Below are 15,991 nucleotides of genomic sequence, written 5' to 3' on the forward strand. Positions count from 1 at the left end.
TATAAAACACACATTTTTAAAAGAAAGTAGTCACAATTGCTTTTTAATATGAAACCACAGGTTTGTTTTACATACATCAACATTTATTTTACTGTGTTGGAAGCACCATTTTGCATTAAAATATATTGAATTTGCTTGCCAGGAAATTATGGCTAAAATAGTTATTTACTTATACACAACATTACAAATGTTCCATTTTACAAAAGTATTGCCTGACTCAATTGACATACATTTACACTGCTATGTCTTGTTCCCTCTAGTCTAGTATAAAGCATTACGGTATAAAACACTTGCACATTTAGTTACATTAAACTAAGGCTCCATAGTCCCCATTTCCCAACATGACATTATTTCATGAAGAAAATGGGGTTAAATTGACTGTGTTAAATCATTGCCACTTTACTCCATGGATTTCCATCTCCATGGTTACTTCAATCTGTGCTGCTGAACTTTTATGTCTTGGAATAATATTTCTCCCCCAACTTTCCAGTAGCCAATATCTCCCTGTTCCCTGTCACCTTGTCTCTTGCCCCGTCTGATGTCGGACAGTGTCCCATACATCCAGCATAGTGTGGTGGTTACTGGTGGTGTCGACTCCTCATAAGGTTGTCCAGTTCTGTCTTGTTGATGGTGCCGTAAGCCTGAGAGTAGCTGCCTAGTTTGGCACGGGGATCCCCGGCAGCCGCCATGTTGGCGTTACACTGGAAAACCTTCTTACTGAACCTGGGAGGAGGGGGCCGTGCCTCTCGTGACTGAGACTGGGACCGCTGGTTCTATATTTACCCCCCAAAAGGACCAGATGGAGAGAAAATCTGGGTTAGAGGGGGAGATTTAAAAATGTTATGAGGGTAAATATGGGACAATACAAGTCCTGTCCAATAACAAGAAGTAGTAGGATTCACTCCACAGCAGCTGAGTTCCCTGTTCCCAACAGGGTGATAATGAAACAGTGGGAAAGGACATTATAGAAGATGATTTATGTATGGCATTGACATAAAACCTTAATAGTGACAGCAGCAACAGTATATGAGATCATAGAGTATGACCTTGTTAATATAGCCCACTCACCAGGTGTGCAGAGGTGACACACATCCCTGAGGACACAGAGGGATCGTCTCTGCGGACAAGTGGGTTGTTCTGAGGGTGGGAGAGGGTCAGGGAGAAGGAACGGGTACGGCTGACAGGGGCTGAGCGACCGCGCTGCAGAATCTGCTCCATAGACTGACAGATGGGGAGAGAGACATTATTACATATCTTTTCCCCCCATGCATTGTATATTTTTCACTGGACACTGCAAATAACTTGTGCTGTGTAGTGATCATCAACACAATGCTTGATAAATCAAGAGTCTCTGTCTAATACATTTAACTAAAACATGCTTGTCTATCCAGTAATCTGTATTTTAGATATTCAAGGTGTCCACTGAATGTTGCTAGACCTCAGTCTGAATTGTGTGTAGTTTAATCCATTCCATTGTATTCTGGTATTAACAAGTGACGCTGCAACTAATCACTGAAGATCCTAGAACAAGGATCAAGGACACACTGATTACTTGCACAAACGCATACGGTACACATATCATGTATCTTAAGAGGATATAAACTGGGTAATTTATTCTACAACAATCTTTTTGATTTGTTGCTGATTATTGTTCCCACGTGAATTGTATTAAACATGATTTATTGCATCTGTTGTAACTGAACTCTTTCCTGGGATCTGAGTTTTTCCTATAGCTGTGGTACTTACAACAGTGTTGTGAATAGCGCCCTCTGCTGGCGGTACAGTTACATTTTCATTACTCATCTGTCCCTCCAGTTCCCTGCTGGCAGTACCGGAGCGAAAATAGTGAGGTGGTCCAGCCAGATTTCGAACAAAACCATCTGCATGAGAGAAATATAAGATAGTATGTGTCTGTGTGTATGAAGTATGAAGGTGTGTGAATATGGGGGACCAAATCAAATAAAAATGTATTTGTCACTTACCGTGAAATGCTTACATACAAGCCCGGAGGGGATGGCTGCTGTTTTACCGCCTCCTAAACAATTGTGCAATTTTGTGTGTTAGTGTACTCACTGGCAACGTGTGTGATGGGATTATATGTAGTCTTTCCCATGACGGGGCTAGCTGCAGGGCTGGACCTCTCCAGGGACGGCTGGGTGGACACAGGTACTGGTGTAGGTACGGTGATAACTGGACGAGCAGCCTGGTGTTCTGTCTTATCATGAGGGGATTTAACCCTAAGGTCCCCTCCACCATTACCAGACACTGGCTCCGGCCCTCCTTTGTCCTTCCCAGTGGGCCTTTCCCTCCCACGGTCTCCACTGTCACACCCAGACCCTGACCTAGAGACAGGCTCCTCTTTCTTCCTCGGCATTACATGACGTGGCATTCTCCTTGTGGTCCTCTTTTCTAGAATCATCTTCACAGGACAGATGAAAGGCACAATATCTACAATCATTTTTATCTGTCATTCATTCATTCAGTCCTGAACACCTGTCTCATGTTCTATGTTTGGTTCGCTTACGGTGGACCATTACTGCACATCGTATATAGACTTGTTTATACTGTATTATTGATTGTATGTTTGTTTTACTCCATGTGTTACTCTGTGTCGTTGTATCTGTCGAACTGCTTTGCTTTATCTTGGCCAGGTCGCAATTGTAAATGAGAACTTGTTCTCAACTTGCCTACCTGGTTAAATAAAGATGAAATAAAAAATTTAAAAACTGCCAAGTTTTTAACAGTTACTAATAGAGTGTTAAAGTAATTCCTTTCAGGGGGTTATGACTGTGTGTATATACACTGCTCAAAAAAATAAAGGGAAAACTTAAACAACACAATGTAACTCCAAGTCAATCACACTTCTGTGAAATCAAACTGTCCACTTAGGAAGCAACACTGATTGACAATAAATTTCACATGCTTTTGTGCAAATGGAATAGACAACAGGCGGAAATTATAGGCAATTAGCAAGACACCCCCAATAAAGGAGTGGTTCTGCAGGTGGTGACCACAGACCACTTCTCAGTTCCTATGCTTCCTGGCTGATGTTTTGGTCACTTTTTAATGCTGGCGGTGCTGTCACTCTAGTGGTAGCATGAGACGGAGTCTACAACCCACGCAAGTGGCTCAGGTAGTGCAGCTCATCCAGGATGGCACATCAATGCGAGCTGTGGCAAGAAGGTTTGCGGTGTCTGTCAGCGTAGTGTCCAGAGCATGGAGGCGCTACCAGGAGACAGGCCAGTACATCAGGAGACGTGGAGGAGGCCGTAGGAGGGCAACAACCCAGCAGCAGGACCTCCGCAGTACCTCCGCCTTTGTGCAAGGAGGACCAGGAGGAGCACTGCCAGAGCCCTGCAAAATGACCTCCAAGAGGCCACAAATGTGCATGTGTCTGCTCAAACTGTCAGAAACAGACTCCATGAGGGTGGTATGAGGGCCCGATGTCCACAGGTGGGGGTTGTGCTTACAGCCCAACACTGTGCAGGACGTTTGGCATTTGCCAGAGAACACCAAGATTGGCAAATTCGCCACTGGCGCCTTGTGCTCTCACAGATGAAAGCAGGTTCACACTGAGCACGTGACAGACGTGACAGAGTCTGGAGATGCCGTGGAGAACGTTCTGCTGCTTGCAACATCCTCCAGCATGACCGGTTTGGCGGTGGGTCAGTCATGGTGTGGGGTGGCATTTCTTTGGGGGGGCCGCACAGCCCTCCATGTGCTCGCCAGAGGTATCCTGACTGCCATTAGGTACCGAGATGAGATCCTCAGACCCCTTGTGGGACCATATGCTGGTGCGGTTGGCCCTGGGTTCCTCCTAATGCAAGACAATGCTAGACCTCATGTGGCTGGAGTGTGTCAGCAGTTCCTGCAAGAGGAAGGCATTGATGCTATGGACTGGCCCGCCCGTTCCCCAGACCTGAATCCAATTGAGCACATCTGGGACATCATGTCTCGCACCACAGACTGTCCAGGAGTTGGCGGATAATTTAGTCCAGGTCTGGGAGGAGAGCCCTCAGGAGACCATCCGCCACCTCATCAGGAGCATGCCCAGGCGTTGTAGGGAGGTCATAGCTGACAAGGTACAAATCTGTCGTTCTGCCCCTGAACAGGATGTTAACCCACTTGGCCGTCATTGAAAATAAGAATTTGTTCTTAACTGACTTGCCAAGTTAAATAAAGGTAAAATAAATAAATAAAATAAATACAGGCACGTGGAGGCCACACACACTACGGAGCCTCATTTTGACTTGTTATAAGGACATTACATCAAAGTAGAGTGTGACTCCAAATCCAGACCTCCATTGATAATTTTTGTGTGATTTTGTTGTCAGCACATTCAACTATGTAAAGACAAAACTATTTAATAAGAATATTTCATTCATTCAGATCTAGGATGTGTTATTTTAGTGTTCCCTTTATTTTTTTGAGCAGTGTATATACAGTGGGGCAAAAAAGTATTTAGTTAGCCACTAATTGTGCAAGTTCTCCCACTTAAAAAGATGAGAGGCCTATAATTTTCATCATAGGTACACTTCAACTATGACAGACAAATTGAGAAAAAAAATCCAGAAAATCACATTGTAGGATTTTTTATGAATTTATTAGCAAATTATGGTGGAAAATAAGTATTTGGTCAATAACAAAAGTTTATCTCAATACTTTATTGGCAATGGCAGAGGTCAAACGTTTTCTGTAAGCCTTCACAAGGTTTTCACACACTGTTGCTGGTATTTTGGCCCTTTCCTCCATGCAGATCTCCTCTAGAGCAGTGATGTTTTGGGGCTGTTGCTGGGCAACACGGACTTTCAACTCCCTCCAAAGATTTTCTATGGGGTTGAGATCTGGAGACTGGCTAGGCCACTCCAGGACCTTGAAATGCTTCTTACGAAGCCACTCCTTCGTTGCCCGGGCGGTGTGTTTGGGATCATTGTCATGCTGAAAGACCCAGCCACGTTTCATCTTCAATGCCCTTGCTGATGGAAGGAGGTTTTCACTCAAAATCTCACGATACATGGCCCCATTCATTCTTTCCTTTACACGGATCAGTCGTCCTGGTCCCTTTGCAGAAAAACAGCCCCAATGCATGATGTTTCCACCCCCATGCTTCACAGTAGGTATGGTGTTCTTTGGATGCAACTCAGCATTCTTTGTCCTCCAAACACAACGAGTTGAGTTTTTACCAAAAAGTTATATTTTGGTGTCATCTGACCATATGACATTCTCCCAATCTTCTTCTGGATCATCCAAATGCTCTCTAGCAAACTTCAGACGGGCCTGTACATGTAAGCAGGGGGACACGTCTGGCACTGCAGGATTTGAGTCCCTGGTGGCGTAGTGTGTTACTGATGGTAGGCTTTGTTACTTTGGTCCCAGCTCTCTGCAGGTCATTCACTAAGTCCCCCCGTGTGGTTCTGGGATTTTTGCTCACCGTTCTTGTGATCATTTTGACCCCACGGGGTGAGATCTTGCGTGAAGCCCCAGATCGAGGGAGATTATCAGTGGTCTTGTATGTCTTCCATTTCCTAATAATTGCTCCCACAGTTGATTTCTTCAAACCAAGCTGCTTACCTATTGCAGATTCAGTCTTCCCAGCCTGGTGCAGGCCTACTATTTTGTTTCTGGTGTCGTTTGACAGCTCTTTGGTCTTGGCCATAGTGGAGTTTGGAGTTTGACTGTTTGAGGTTGTGGACAGGTGTCTTTTATACTGATAACAAGTTCAAACAGGTGCCATTAATACAGGTAACGAGTGGAGGACAGAGGAGCCTCTAAAGAAGAAGTTACAGGTCTGTGAGAGCCAGAAATCTTGCTTGTTTGTGGATTTCTTTTTCTCATTTTGTCTGTCATAGTTGAAGTTTACCTATGATGAAAATTACAGGCCTCTCATCTTTTTAAGTGGGAGAACTTGCACAATTGGTGGCCGACTAAATACTTTTTTGCCCCACTGTATGTATGTATGCATGCATGCATGTATGTATATACACACACACCACACACACACACAGTCATAATGAGACAGGTGTTCAGTTCATCATCCTCTCTCCCCTCAGTATTACCTCATACAGTTTATTACGGTACTGAACCACCGACAACTGGACATCATCATCCACAGGCAGGATCACATCAGAGTCCAGACCTGGCTCCTTGGCTGGGTTGTGGAATCTCCAGTGACATGAAGAGGAAAAACGTGAAGATGACAGCGCAACACAAATAGATGTATCCATTGTTAAATCCAAGACTAGCCATGCATACTGACTTATCAAATCGCACTACTCAGTAAAATTGTAACATAAACAAACAAAACGAAAAACACTTTGGCTGTATTCCGAACGGCACACTATTCCCAATATAGGGACCCTTGTCAAAAGTAGTGCACTATGTAGGGAACAGGGTGCCATTTAGGAAGAAGCCTACATACTGTATACATTAACATGCCTGAACATAAACCCTTTGTTTATAACAGAAATTATCAGCATTGGCATCACTAGAGGATTCACGCATTATGTCATCAAATAGCTTTGCTTGCTCTTTGGGCTAAAGGCTGGGTTACTCTAAAGCTCCTAGTGACAACTGCTGATTTAAAAAGGACTTCATAAAACACATTTGACTGGACATGATTGATAACCATGTATGAAATGGATGCTGGAGCACAAAAGCCTATATAAAGCTCCTATAAAGCACATTGCACTACATTTTAATGTATGAGATGTGCTGTATAATGTACCTGGAGACATAGAGGTGCTGCAGGGCCTGCTCAGCGGTCAGCCTCTTGTCTGGGTTGAACACCAGCAGGCGACGCACCAGGTCTAGGGCATCTGGGGGCACCGACGATTGCAGAAGATCCTCTAGAGGCACCTGGGGCCTGGACACAGACAAACACAGTGCAGCGCAGTGAATACATGTCTACAAATGTCTAGACAGCTGACTCAGCACCTTTAAATAGTTTACTTCTGTTGGACCCAGTAGATTTCCACTATGACTTACTTCAGTAGCATCCTCTGAATCACAGAGGCACCATACTCAGATCTGATCGAAAGTACGTCTGAAAAAAAAAATCACTACTAAGGTAATGATCAGTTGGTCAGTTAGGGGAATAACAACTTGATTCCTACAACTAGTGCTCAACAACCAAATAGCACACTAGTAATGATCTGTGAACCCTGCAGCGAGGACTTAATACTCACCCTCTGGGCTAGGGTGTGGAATTGCACTCATGATTTTCTCTATCTGGTTGATGGTGGAAGTTCCAGGGAAAAGGGGCTGCCCAAGTAGCATCTCTCCTAGGATACAACCTATACTCCACATGTCTACCCCCTTTGTGTATCTGTAGAAGAAATCAAAGAATTTTCATGGACTGACTTCCAATATGCAGGTTTCTGCATGGCTACTACTTACTCACATCAAGTACATTGATGTCGCAAAAGGGCAACTCATTTTAACACTACAAACTTACAATAATAATATTTCATTTGTACAGCGCATTTCTCACCCTCAGCCCACATCATTTTCAATGGCAGAGAGAGAGAAAGAGATAAACATATACATTAAAAAGTGGAGAAAAAAAAATATATATTTTTTTCCTCCACTTTTTAATGTATATGTTTATATATATATATACTTCATATTCATCATCTCCAGCTCCACCCTCAACATCAACATGTGAAAATGGCGCTTTTCTATGTTTGGTTGTAGTATTTCCAATGACGTCATCTAATTTAACCAATTATGGATGTGTGCATTTCACCTTATATATATATATTTTTTTTTATAAGGTGAAATGCACACATCCATGCAAAACATAATCTGGTGTGCGTCATGTGATTTTTATCAACAATGAGTAGGAAATGCCTACTCATTATTGGTTAAATCAGATGATAGAAAAGCGCCATTTTCACAAATGTTGATGTTGGGGGTGGAGCTAGAGATGATGAATATGAAGTACACACACACACACACACACACTACCATTCAAAAGTTTGGAGTCACTTAATTTGTCCATTAAAATGACATCAAATTGATCAGAGCCAATTTGCTCTGTTCTGTGAAGAGAGTAGTGCACAGCATTGTACAAGATCTTCAATTTCTTGGCAAATTCTCACATGGAATAGCCTTCATTTCTGTGAACAAGATAGAATATAATAGACTGACGAGATTCAGAAGAAAGTTCTTTGTTTCTGGCCATTTTGAGCCTGTAATCGAACCCACAAATGCTGATGCTCCAGATACTCAACTAGTCTAAAAAAGGACTGTTTTATTGCTTCTTTAATCAGAACAACAGTTTTCAGCTGTGCTAACACAATTGCAAAATGGTTTTCTAATGATCAATTTGACTTTTAAAATGATAAACTTGGATTAGCTAATACAACGTGCCATTGGAACACAGGAGTGATGGTTGCTGATAATGCGCCTCTGTACGCCTATGTAGATATTCCATTAAAAACAAATCTGCCGTTTCCAGCTACAATAGTCATTTACAATGTCTACACTGTATTTCTGATCAATCTGATGTTATTTTAATGGACAAAAAAAGTGCTTTTCTTTCAAAGACAAGAACATTTCTAAGTGACCCCAAACTTTTGAACGGTAGTGTAGTATATATATATATATATATATATATATATATATATATATATATATATATATATATATATATATATATATATATATATATATATATATTCAAGCCTAAAGGAATGGCTCAGATACTTGGGAAAAGTAGGCCGTACCTTGAGGAACCCAGCAGGATCTCAGGAGCTCTGTACCACCGCGTCGCCACATACTCTGTCAGCGCCGGGTTCCCAGCATCCTCCTGGATCTGGCAGAGAGACCTCGCTAAACCGAAGTCACAAAGTTTCACAAAGCAATCCGTGTCAAGTAGAATATTGGAGGGCTGTGGGAAGAGAAAACTTAATTCAATCATGTCATCAAAATAGTTATTCTCCAGATAAACAAAATAAGAATTGGATAGCATCACCCATACTGGTGGCACCAGCACATCTGCAAATGCAATAATGTCATAATCTCAATATGCACAGTTCTTAGTACATTGACACTTTAACCATTGTACTGTACCTTCTGGTCTCTGTGGATGACATTGCCTGAGTGCAGGTATTTGGTGGCCTTGAGGAGTTGATGCATGACATAGCGTTTATGGATGTCTTTCAGCAGGTTGCCTTTCTTTATCACCGCATGCAGGTCGGTGTCTGCAACACAAAGGTGGTAAAAACACTAATAACCAACAGGAATCGTAACCAAATTATATCATCTAGAATTGAACATTCATTCATACCACACTTAGAATAATGACACTTTGAAAACACCTTTCCACAAACACACAATGAACCACAAACACAAGATTAATTTAGCAGTCAAGTGAAGGACAAATCAGACATGTCACGTTTCCCATAAACAATCTACGCACTCCTGCAGTGACCCCAAAATGTTAGCAAGTGTGGTGGTGGGCGAATGCCAGGGGCACCAGGTGCAGTGATGCGGGTCCACACACTAAGAGATTAGACTGCAGGGAACAGAGAGAAGTCCAATATGTGGACTCAGCATGCATAGTAGGCAGCCAAGAGGAGAGGAGCCCTCCCCCATCATCCTTTCCTCTGGTGCCAGGTTTAAACTGCTGAATAACCTTGCAGCTTGCCTGCCTGCATTCTTTGTGCTGTTATTTTAAAATGGCCGACCCAATCAAATTTAGCACAGGGTAGGTGGCCAATAATAAATACTGTGGCAAAGCCTTGAAAATGTGTTTTTGTAGGCATCAGGGTGATTTACACAATCAAGTTGTCAATGCAAGCATCCTGCATGTACAGTACCAGTCAAAAGTTTGGACACACCTACTCATTTAAGGGTTTTTCTTTATTTTTACTATTTTCTACATTGTAGAATAATAGTGAAGACATCAACACTATCAAATAACACATATGGAATCATGTAGTAACCCAAAAAGTGTTAAACAAATCAAAATATATTTTAGATTATTCAAAGTAGCCACCCTTTGCACACTCTTGGCATTCTCTCAACCAGCTTCATGAGAAATGCTTTTCCAAATGTCTTGAAGGAGTTCCCACATATGCTGAGCACTTGTTGGGTGCTTTTCCTTCACTCTGCGGTCCAACTCATCCCAAACCATCTCAATTGGGTTGAGGTCGGGTGATTGTGGAGGCCAGGTCATCTGATGCAGCACTCCATAATTCTCCTTATTGGTCAAATAGCCCTTACACAGCCTGGAGGTGTGTTTTGGGTCATTGTCCTGTTGAAAAACAAATGATAGTCCCACTAAGTACAAACCACATGGGATGGCATATCGCTGCAGAATGCTGTGGTATCCATGCTGGTTAAGTGTGCCTTGAATTCTAAATAAATCACAAACAGTGTCACTAGCAAAGCACCCCCACGCCTCACAGTGGGAACCACACATGCGGAGATCATCTATTCACCTACTCTGCGTCTCACAAACACATGGAGGTTGGAACCAAAAATATCAACGGACAGATTTACACCAGTCTAATGTCCATTGCTCGTGTTTCTTGGCCCAAGCAAGTCTCTTCTTATTATTGGTGTCCTTTAGTAGTGGTTTCTTTGCAGCAATTCGACCATGAAGGCCTGATTCACGCAGTCTCCTCTGAACAGTTGATGTTGAGATGTGTCTGTTACTTGAACTCTGTGAAGCATTTATTTGGGCTGCAATCTGAGGTGCAGTTAACTCTAATAACTTGTCCTCTGCAGCAGAGGTAACTCTGAGTCTTCCTTTCCTGTGGCGGTCCTCATGAGAGCCAGTTTCCTCATAGCGCTGATGGTTTTTGTGACTGCACTTGAAGTAACTTTCAAAATTCTTGACATTTTCCAGATTGGCTGATCTTCATGTCTTAAAGGGGCGGCAGGTAGCCTTGTGGTTAGAGCGTTGGGCCTGTAACCGAAAGGTTGCTGGATCGAATCCCCGAGCTGACAAGGTACAAATCTGTCCTCTGCCCTTGAACAAGGCAGTAGCCCGGTAGGCCGTCATTGTAAATAAGAATTTATTCTTAACTGACTTGCCTAGTTAAATAAAGGTTACATTTAAAAACAATTAAAATAACTTACAAGTAATGATGGACTGTTGTTTCTCTTTGCCATAATATATGGACTTTTACCACCACTTTTACCTACCATGTCACAACACAACTGACTGGCTCAAATGCATTAAGAAGGAAAGAAATTCCACAAATTAACAAGGCACACCTGTTAATTTAAATTCATTCCAGGTGACTACCTCCTGAAGCTGGTTGAGAGAATGCCAAGAGTATGCAAGGCAAAGGGTGGCTACTTTGAATAACCTCAAATATTTTTTGATTTGATTAACACTTTTTTGTTTACTACATGATTCCATTTGTGTTATTTCATAGTTTTGATGTCTTCCCTATTATCTACAATGTAGAAAATAGTACAAATAAAGAAAAACCCTGGAATGAGTACAGTGGTCCACAGTGTCCAAACATTTGACTGGTACTATATATCTGTTATTACCAAATAGGCATTTTATATGATACCATCTCACATATCACCACATTCCTCAAGTGAAATCAAATTCATATTCAAAATGGATGTAAACAGATAATGCGCATAAGAGTCCTCACCCATGTATTCAAAGACCAGGTAAATATCTTTGTCATTTTGAGCTCTGATGACATTGAGCAGTTTGACGATGTTAACATGATCTCCAAACTCCTGCAGGGAGAAATACATAACAGTTTAGATAACGCGCGCGGACGGACACACACACACACACGGACACACGGACACACACACGGACACACACACGGACACACACACGGACACACACACAGAATTGAGTGAAATCAGTGTTAAGACTGCAAATCTTCTTAAGGATAGTGACATAACCAACACCACCTAGACTGTTCTTAACGTTTAGATGCGTTGTTATGTAAACCCTCTCCACTATGGTGCCAGTGTTTCTGTGGGAGATGGCAATAGCTGATTATGGACACTGACACACAGTTTATGGACTTGGCCTCTGTTTTTCCTGGCCGCAGAGGATGGGAACAAAAACTGACCACACTGTTTTCTTTTCCCTGTGTGACCAGTTTTCTGTTCACTTTCAATAGGTCAGAATATATGGCCACCCTATGGATGATTAACTAAGCACCAAATCACACTGCAAACTGTCCACAATACTTTTAGTAGTCTCTTTAAAATGGTACAGGTGTTGTATCTGTGAACCTGGACTAAGGCTTCTGTTCAACTATAGAATAAACTAAACAAAACTGTCTCTGTCTGGACTACGAGTCTTTAGCATATGGAATTATTTTATGCATTAATTTCAAAACCATGCCATAAAAATGTTCATGTCCATTTTGTTATATGTAATCTCTGCTGGACAGGCTACATTTATGTGAGATTTTCAGTACTAGGTTGCCCAGATTATGTTAAACACAATTTTAGATACAACAGTTCAGCACTTGGCAGGGTCTAATCAGCATCAAGGAGTCTTCCTGAAAAGCAGGAGCCATCTGGAGTTTACATTACGGTATGCAAACACGGTCCCAGTGTACACAGCAACATGACCAGTCCACTCAGGCTATATACACCAGCTGGCTGCGGTTGGGCTCCATTTCAAACCATTGAACCACTCACTTCAATTTTCCAATTGTTGCTAACTGAAATAGATATTCATTCTTACCTGAAGAAACATGATTTCTCTGAATGTCCTCTGTGGGGAAAAAAAGAACATTGGGAAGACGTAGGAAAGGCCAAAGTCATTTTAATTGACAATGTATTTAATCATTAACGGACTAAATGAAACAAGTTGTTTGAGAACCCCTGGCCCTTACAGTATTGCCATAAAATTATAATTAGATATAGTCAAGGTTGTTGAACAGGGACTTTTTTGTTACGCTCCTCAAACTTTCACAACATATATTAAGATATATCTCTGTAGCTACATCTACTTAGTGGCAGATAAAACTAGTAGCCAATGTCAATGACCAATATCATCATGTATCACAAACCTGGGCATCAGTCCTATTCCTGAAGGCATCAAATATTTTCTTTACAGCCACAACTTCTCCTGTCTGTCTGTCCACAGCCTTCCATACAATCCCATATGCCTGGACACAGAGTGGATAAAGAGATACAAAACAGATAGTGAATCATTATCAGGATTAGAAGGTAAAACAAAACAGCCACAGGACTGTAGTTGAGCCCTAAGAAACTCAAAGCACAATATTGGAAACACAGGGAAGTAGAGTGGAAAGTAAGGAAAGAAAACGTTCTAGGGAGCGATTACTAAGCACTTTTAGAGTCAGCAGCACACCGAGGAGAGGTGACTGGTTATGACATCAATGGGTGAGAAGAAGAGAAGACATAATCAGGGAACACTAGACACTGGTCCCTCTGGCGTCAGTGACTTCCTGCTTAGCGAGCATAGCAAGGCTAACTTTAATACCGTCAGACAGACTGAAAACTGGGGAAATAAGGTTATTCAAGGAAGACTTTTGCGGGAAAGTTACAGTCTTGGAACTTATAATGGTACTCTTGGTATTGTAACCTAGGAATAGTGCCCAACAACAGCACATCGGTTTCCCCCCCCCCCCCCCCCTTTGGGTAAAATTGAATTGTAGTAAACGTGCCGAAAGCTCACTCCACAGCTAGCTTGAAATGTTGCCGATGGAGCTATCCAATTGGTGCCTTTTGTATAGCTCAAACAGTTGGTACGTTGTCAAGGACGAGGGTCACATGTGTTTGCGAGAATACGATCACTGGTTCGAGTATGGTATGGGGGCAGGGACAGTGGAGGAAGACTTACTGTGAGCAGCACACTGATGTCAGTTTCATTACTGTATTATTGATTGTATGTTTGTTTATTCCATGTGCAACTCTGTGTTGTTATATGTGTCAAACTGCTTTGCTTTATCTTGACCAGGTCACAGTTGTAAATGAGAACTTGTTCTCAACTTGCCTACCTGGTTAAATAAAGTTTAAATAAAAAAATTAACACCTGTGTAATAGGACCCATGGCCTCCCCTCAAGGGAAGTTTCTAGGTAGTATTGTGTGACGCATCTACATGACTCAACAGTTTGCCACCTGGCACTATACAGTTCAGAGATACAATAAGCATCAGGGAGGCTAGATCTAGCACATGGTGAGACTCTCATTGTTTTGTCAAGAGAAAGAAAACAGGTCTTCCATTATCCTATGTCTGGGGAAAAAACAAAACAAAAGCTTTGGACTGAAAGAAATGTCTTGTCCTGAAAAAATGTATAATCCTCCAGTTTATGACATCAGTATTCACAGAGACAAAGTTGGGGAATTTTAAGAATTGTTCTTAAAGGAATGACTAGGGAGGTAAACGTAAAAAGTAGCAATGTGTGTAATTCAATGACTATTTCTATAAAATAAAATAGATTTCAAAAGCGACCACTTGTTCTTTGTATTTATTTGCTTGACAGCAGTGAGTGTACAATTTATATATATACTTTTTATTAATTTACCTTTATTTATCTTGGCAAGTCAGTTAATAAGAACAAATTCTTATTTACAATGACGGCCTACCCCAAACCTGGACGTCGCTGGGCCAATTGTGCGCCGCCCTATGGGACTTAATTACCGCCGGATGTGTCTGTCATTCATGAGTTTGACTTTCACAAATGTTTTCCCCAGAACTATAAAAACTGGGGACAGACAAAATTACTTACCCCTTTTCCAAGTCTTTTCTTTATTTCATATTTCATGGAAATATGATCCTCCACTTCCGTGACGTTCATCCTAATTCTTTGTTTAGTTAACTCTTATGCAATGTTTTTCATTCCTTTTTGGTAATTACAAAGTAACAGTCAGCCACAAGTAGAAATTCTGCAAGGAAACACTTGAATCATCTGTTTTCAGAACGTTCTTGATCAAGGCAACAATGTATCAACTTCCTTTTCAGCTGCAATCTCCATATGAGTACACCATTTTTTTAAAACACCTTTCGTTTGAAGGTGTTGTTGAATGTAAACAGTTAAATACAAAATCACGATTCATGTGTTGTTGTTTGGCAGCCGGTTCTGCTTGCAGCAGCGCGCTAACTAGCTTCTTTGAACTTCTGCGCTAATGTTGAATGGTTATTGATCAATCACTGTCGTTGCCCACCGATACATTCCTAAACAAATATCTCCCTCCCGAAAATTACCGATGTCTTCTTTGAAAGTTCTGAAACAGTCCGGTTCAAGGATATCGGCGACAGGTGTTGATTGCTGGATACAAACAAGCCTATCGGTTCGTTTCGTAATTGTTTGTCGTCCTGGAGACGCAACTATACGCTGCTGTACGGTTTCCGAAGTCAAAATGAACTATATCGTAACAATTAATGAAGAAAAAAAAAAAGGCTTTTTGGTCATAATTTAAGGTTAGGCATTAGGTTACCAGTGTGGTTAAATCCAGTGTGGTTAAATTTGTCGCTGTGGTAACTAGTGACAACCGTTCCAAAAGCTTTTAAAGGAGCCGTATGCTTTATTTTATGAATCGATAAGTGGGATGCACTGTTGAGCGCTACATCCCGAGGGGTTCGTGCTGACTGTACGGAGATTGTGACAGCCGGTTAAACGGCAACCCTTGAGATGGCAAGAACAAGATGTATGGCAGGAGAAGTGCAGTATTATCATAAGGCAACATATACTTGGAATACGGAGGAGGAATGGAGGGATAAAGAGGCTGAGGAGGTCTAAGAGAGAGAGAGGAGCTTGAGTTGGTTAAAAATGGCAGACAAAAAGGATATGGTTTGTTAAAGAAGAATGGTAGAAAGTATAAAACAGAGTGAGCTGAAGACAGGAGGAGAAATGGAAGTGAATGAGGTCGAAGTATCAGAGGTGGTAGGTGTGGTGAAGTTCTTGGAGCCTGAGGCTTGCACCGAGGGTCAGGATAAAGATGAGTCTGTGACAGTAGGCGTGAAGCTTTTGGAAAAAGTGGAACCTTGCCTTTTGGCTGATCCCTTTGTGGTTTCAGGGT

General features: G+C 41.8%; 1 protein-coding gene across 1 annotated transcript; it reads right to left on the minus strand.

Moving 5' to 3' along the window:
- Positions 1–27: 27 nt before the first annotated feature.
- LOC139373759 (mitogen-activated protein kinase 15-like) lies at positions 28–15,313 on the minus strand. Its single transcript, XM_071114725.1, has 14 exons — positions 14,701–15,313; positions 13,014–13,112; positions 12,686–12,715; positions 11,622–11,712; positions 9,073–9,203; positions 8,727–8,890; positions 7,185–7,324; positions 6,985–7,042; positions 6,725–6,862; positions 6,057–6,162; positions 2,074–2,419; positions 1,747–1,880; positions 1,069–1,221; positions 28–773 (listed from the first exon to the last, which is right to left on the minus strand). Exons 1-14 carry the CDS (start codon positions 14,767–14,769, stop codon positions 579–581), a joined length of 1,854 nt encoding a protein of 617 aa, XP_070970826.1. The 5' UTR covers positions 14,770–15,313; the 3' UTR covers positions 28–578.
- Between the last annotated feature and the right edge of the window lie 678 nt (positions 15,314–15,991).

Source organism: Oncorhynchus clarkii, chromosome 18 (genome assembly GCF_045791955.1).
Source record: "Oncorhynchus clarkii lewisi isolate Uvic-CL-2024 chromosome 18, UVic_Ocla_1.0, whole genome shotgun sequence".
Classification (NCBI taxonomy): Eukaryota; Metazoa; Chordata; class Actinopteri; order Salmoniformes; family Salmonidae; genus Oncorhynchus; species Oncorhynchus clarkii.